Consider the following 5,501-nt stretch of genomic DNA (forward strand, 5'->3'; position numbering starts at 1 on the left):
ATACGTTTTCTCAACAACAAGTTATGGTCAATAATATCAAAGGCTGCACTGAAATCTAACAGTACAGTTCCCACAATTTTCTTATCAATTTCTTTCAACCAATCTTCAGTAATTTGTGTCAGTGCAGTACATGTTGAGTGCCCTTCTCTATAAGCATGCTGAAAGTCTGGTGTTAATTTGTTTACAGAGAAATAGCATTGTATTTGGTCAAACACAATTTTTTCCCAACAGTTTGCTAAGAGCTGGCAGCAAGCTTATTGATCTGCTGTTGTAACCAGCAAAGGCAACTTTACCACTCTTGAGGAGCAGAATTACTTTGGCTTCCCTCCAGGCCTGAGGATAGACTTTCAGATTAAAGATATGACAGAAAGGAGTGGCTATAGAGTCAACTACCATCCTCAGTAGCTTTCTATTTAAGTTGTCAATGCCAGAAGGTTTGTCAATATTGATTGCTAAGAATTTTTCACCCTCTCCCACACTAACTTTACAAAATTCTAACTTGCAATACTTTTCATTCATTATTAGTTTTTTTATGCATGAATACGATGACTCACTGTTTGTTGTTGGCATTTCCTGCCTAAATTTTCCCACTTTGCCAATGAAGTAATCATAAAAATAATTGGCAACATCAAATGGTTTTATGATGAATGAGCCATCTGATTCGATGAAAGATGGAGTTGAAAACCAACCGGTTTCCAGTCAATTTGCACATTTTTCATGCGGCTGACATGCAGTAATGTTAAACAAAGGTGTAATGGCCTATAGTTTTTTAGGCATGTGGTATTAATTGTGATAGGCTCATGTTTTACCGGTACAGCCCCTCCCCATAAGTGTCACAGGACTAATCTAAAGGTAACCTGTATGCATGTAGTTTTGTGTCCCCCAAAATTGGGTTAAATGTGTAAAAAAAAAAGTAAAAATCATTCCTGAGCTGTCTTACATGTCCTATATAAAAATAGTGTAACATTAAAGTTATCCTTTTTCGATAAAACTACACCAAATATATTAACGTCACCAAATCATTGATTAAAACTTTGAGTAGCTGACTCAAAGAGCAAAGAGACAAAAACATTTTTTAAATGAAGGCGAAGCAAGAGAGCTATATTTCACTTCACTTACTTGTGAACTGTGTTTGCATGTGATCAGGGGTGTATTTATTCTGCAGATTCTGTTGAAAAACTCTCGTTTGCAACTTTTAGACTAATGATCACACAATAGATCAGCTAGATGCTGGGAATATTGTGCAAGGCGGTATTGAATGTGTCATTATCTTTCACCTTGATTACTAAAATGTATCTTGACCTGTGCAACTACGTTGTAAACTTTCATTCATAGGCTAGGCTGGAGCTACCCAAAAATGTATCATGTAGTAGCCTAAACCAATCAATGTTTCAATGAGCTGGGTGAATGGAATATGAATAACAGTCATCCAATTTGCTGTAATATAAATAAGGCCATGCTCATGAAAATGTTTTATCGTCCTCCATCTTAAATGACACCAACTACCAATGATTGCAAATCAGACACATTAACCAACATTTAACAAACACCTGAAAAATATTTCAAACTAACAAAATAAAGATTTCCTACTTTATTGAGTTTTGAATTCACAGGTGATCTTATTGTTTTGTACACTGATGCCTAACCAAGAAAAACAACCTGCACCACAAAATAAACAACTTTAATTATTTTCCAAATAATATTCTCATCTGGACAATTAAACCATTGAAATGCAAACATGCTTATCCTTGTGATAATTATTTTCCTATGTAAAAAAAAAAAAAGTACATTGTGTAAAAAATAAAAGTAATCCTCAAACCCCAAATGTTGATACTGTATCTACTAGTCTAATCATTAAACGATGAAGTCTATTTTTTTCCCCCTGCAGTTAAGATGGTGATTTTTCCCCAACCTTATATAATTCAAAATGAACCCTTTCAGAAATGACACAGAGAACATAACTGGTTGGGGTTCATAATTTCTCTGAAGCTGTGCAGTGTATTAAGTTTTCCCTCATTGCATGCTTAGCACAACACAAAGAAAACCTTCTGTGACAGCAAAAATATAAATTATTTAGATATTTACATCAAATAGCAAGGGCCACATGGTGAAGATGCTTAGTAGATGGGAATCACCAAAATGTTGATAGGGGAAAAAATATGTAAAACAAAATTCAGAAAAACAATCCAGAAAATAGACCCTTCTAAACATTACCATGAGAGCATGCTCATATTTCCATCTTATTTTGGGAGAAACTACAAACAAAAAGTAAAGGTGAATAAATATATCCAGCCCACACCCACCACACCAAATGGTAAATATGTTTAAGTCGGAAAGAGAGACATTGCAACGCCCATGTATTAAAAACAAATGTTTGCCTTTCAGTGAAGTTCATAGCATCAAAGACAATAGAACAGTTCAGTGATAGTACAATCACTGCCAAACAATTATGCTCAAAGTTTTTGGTAGAAATTTCCAAAGACATTTTCTGATTCAAACATCCTGTTTATAGCTTTTATACAGCTTCTGAACTTCCTCTTTTAATGAAAGGCCATGGTAACCTTTCTCTGGTTTTGGGCTGGAAACAGAACCTACAGCATTGGCCTTTCTAGTGTTAGTTTTAGAAGATGGTTGGCTCTCGGACACAAAACAACCATATTCAATTAGTCCTTTCTTCCCCTCTACAACAGGTGGTGTCAGTAATGCAACTAGTTAGCCTCCATCGCCCAGCGCTGTAAGTCCTCCATGGCATGCTCATCTTCATCCTCCTTCTTGGCTGAAAATACTAAATAAATAAATAGGCATGCAAAAAATGGGAATTACTTGTGTAAAAGTTGCAATTATAGATGTTTTATAGCAATTAAGGACAAGAGATCAAGTAGTTATTTCATGTACTGTTGGGATAGTAACCATGGAATAAAATGTTCCATTGGAGAAATCACATGTTTTATTGCATATTACAAAGGACTCACCAGGTCTTGAGGGTAATGAAGTAGAAGGCACATTGGGTAGAGGGACATTTTCTGTCCCGCCAATCTCCAGCAAGTTTTTGTCCAATTCCTCTTGTTCCAGCTCATCCAACTCTGCTAGGAGTTCATCCTATGATGCAAGACAATCAGAACATCCAGGCTCTGTGATATCTGGTCAACTATTAAACTAACAGCACCGATGAAAGCCAAATCAAGAACAATGTTCAGACATGTTCATGTCACATACCTCATCAAACTCATCTCCAAAGCCTACAGGTTTCGAGATGGCATCTGAGATCTCTTGCGCTAGCTCCTGCTGCTCAGTGATGTCTTGCATCAAGTCATCTACTTTGTCTATGTCCCTAAAACACAACAATAGATGGAACATAGATATTTGAATTAATACAAGAGCTGTATGAGTGCCTGACCAAAGCTAATAAACAAGTAGTGTGCCACCGCTTACATGTTTTCATGGGCAGCCTTCATTGCCTTGGCAGCAAAGCCCATGTTCTTGAGCACTTCAGTGTTGGTGTTGGCATTTTCCAGCGCCTCTCTCTGGAACTCGATGGTGGACAATGTGCCATCAATCTGGGTAAGCTGCTTCTCATACCGCTTCTTCCTTTTCAAGGCCTGCAGGGCCGCTTTGCGTAGTGAAAACAAAAAAAGAGGTTAGTGGGTTTGATTCCTGGGACTACCGGTACATAAAATGTATGCACACATGATTAAGTCATTTGGATAAAAGCATTGGCTAAATGTCATTTAATGTTTGTGATGGAAACATAGCATTTGTTGTAAAGAACATGGGAAATAAACACTAGCAAGAATTGAATCACTGTGTAGGTAAAATAGGTTTAGAGCATTAAAACACTACATGAGAACACCATGATCATGAGCAAAGTCGACTTTTATGGGGGGCTTGGTTAGTATGTGAAGACAGTGGGAGTGAGTCATGGTCACAGTGTTTCTGAATGCCCAGGACTTTATTGTGAGTAAATGCGTAACCACTCACTATTACATCAAAAGCCTATGTTATGAACACCACTGTCAGTGAAGAATGCTAGAAGTCACTTGGAGCCTCTATCAGGTATTAGGTAACAGGGTGTGTTGGAATCCCAATGATTTAAATGTCGGGAAATTAAAACTGCTAACTTGATACTGACTGAATGGATGCCCCCTTCTCTTCTTTTGACAAGCAGGCATTGAGTGCAAATTCATGACTCACAAAATCCCCCAGTCACACGATGCCATTTGACAAATTTTGATTTACTAGCTGTAGGTGTAGCCAGACCTAGACTTTTGATACCAGTCACACAAAACCTTCCTTTAAAAAACGGGTATAATGCATATTAGCTGTTCTAACACAGTTGGTGCAACGAGGTAGGGCGAGATTGGCAACCTGACTATGCAGTGACAGGTGTGGTTTTTCGGAAAGTTAGCTAGCTGGCAGCTAGCTAACAAATCAGGCGAACTTTAACGTTAGTTAGTTAGCTTAATTAGCTAGCCAAGTAAACAACAATCGTGAAAATGCATATGTGATGTTAGTTGGCGACTCACCCCGTTTGTTTTTAGTTCCGTTTTTCTTCGCAGTAATGAGTTCCTGGTCAATCTTTTTCTCTAGAAATTCCTGTTTCTTCGTTAACATTTCCTCGGTCTCTCTGAGCTTCTGAATCGCCTCTTGTGCACTTGGCCCTTTACCTCCTTTGCCCCCACCGCCGAACAGCTTTCCAAACACGGACATTCTGCGATTCTAAACTATATAGCAATAAAGGTCCTTTTAAAACGTTAAACGCCAACAGGCGATCGCGTCACTCTTCTCGCTCTGGCCTGATTGTTGATATTTCTTACTTCCTGGTTTAGGCCGTATGACGTAATATTATTGTGGGTGGTGTTCCGTGGTGCTCTACTTTTTTATATTTTTTATACCACATTTATTTAACCAGGTAGGCAAGTTGAGTACAAGTTCTCATTTACAATTGCGACCTGGCCAAGATAAAGCAAAGCAGTTCGACACATACAACAACACAGAGTTACACATGGAGTAAAACAAACATTCAGTCAATAATACAGTAGAAAAAATAAGTCTATATACAATGTGAGCAAATGAGGTGAGATAAGGGGGGTAAAAGGCAAAAAAAAAGAGAAAAGGCCATGGTGGCGAAGTAAATACAATATAGCAAGTAAAACACTATAATTGTATATTTGCAGTGGAAGAATGTGCAAGGTAGAGATAGAAATAATGGGGTGCAAAGGAGCAAAATAAATACAGTAGGGGGAGAGGTAGTTGTTTGGGCTAAATAGGCTAACTAGCTCCGGAATAATTTATGTTTGCTTCGGGATCGACGTAAGCCAATAGTCACGGATAGCAGCTAACCAGCTGCGCGATCCAGGTCTAAATGTCCAAAGCTTGCGGTTGAGATCAGGGGATATGGAAAGAAAAATAGGTCCGGTATGTTCTGGTCTGAGTCGCGTTGTACAAAACTGGTGATAGCGTTTTGAGCTAAAGGATAGCTGATGTCCACAAACCGTGGTTAG

At 38.2% G+C, this 5,501-nt stretch overlaps 1 protein-coding gene across 2 annotated transcripts; it reads right to left on the minus strand.

Moving 5' to 3' along the window:
- Nucleotides 1-1,578: 1,578 nt before the first annotated feature.
- Nucleotides 1,579-4,849, minus strand: LOC110492342 (charged multivesicular body protein 4b). 2 transcript variants are annotated; one of them, XM_021566578.2, is made up of 5 exons: nt 4,524-4,849; nt 3,433-3,610; nt 3,217-3,331; nt 2,973-3,099; nt 1,579-2,776 (listed from the first exon to the last, which is right to left on the minus strand). In XM_021566578.2, the coding sequence occupies exons 1-5, from the start codon at nt 4,705-4,707 to the stop codon at nt 2,709-2,711; spliced, it is 672 nt and encodes a 223-aa protein (XP_021422253.1). In that variant the 5' UTR covers nt 4,708-4,849; the 3' UTR covers nt 1,579-2,708. The 2 variants fall into 2 exon arrangements, with proteins under 2 accessions (XP_021422253.1, XP_021422252.1); XM_021566577.2 differs by having other exon boundaries at nt 1,579-2,785; nt 4,524-4,847.
- Between the last annotated feature and the right edge of the window lie 652 nt (nt 4,850-5,501).

Source organism: Oncorhynchus mykiss, chromosome 16 (assembly GCF_013265735.2).
Source record: "Oncorhynchus mykiss isolate Arlee chromosome 16, USDA_OmykA_1.1, whole genome shotgun sequence".
Taxonomy (NCBI): domain Eukaryota; kingdom Metazoa; phylum Chordata; class Actinopteri; order Salmoniformes; family Salmonidae; genus Oncorhynchus; species Oncorhynchus mykiss.

Excerpts from the sequence above, each read along its gene's own strand:
- LOC110492342 (XM_021566577.2), bottom strand. The coding sequence starts at position 4,707 with ATGTCCGTGTTTGGAAAGCTGTTCGGCGGTGGGGGCAAAGGAGGTAAA. Across the intron at positions 3,611-4,523 it reads CGGAACTAAAAACAAACGGG|CGGCCCTGCAGGCCTTGAAA; the intron begins GTGAGTCGCCAA and ends CACTACGCAAAG. Across the intron at positions 3,332-3,432 it reads AAGGCTGCCCATGAAAACAT|GGACATAGACAAAGTAGATG; the intron begins GTAAGCGGTGGC and ends GTTGTGTTTTAG.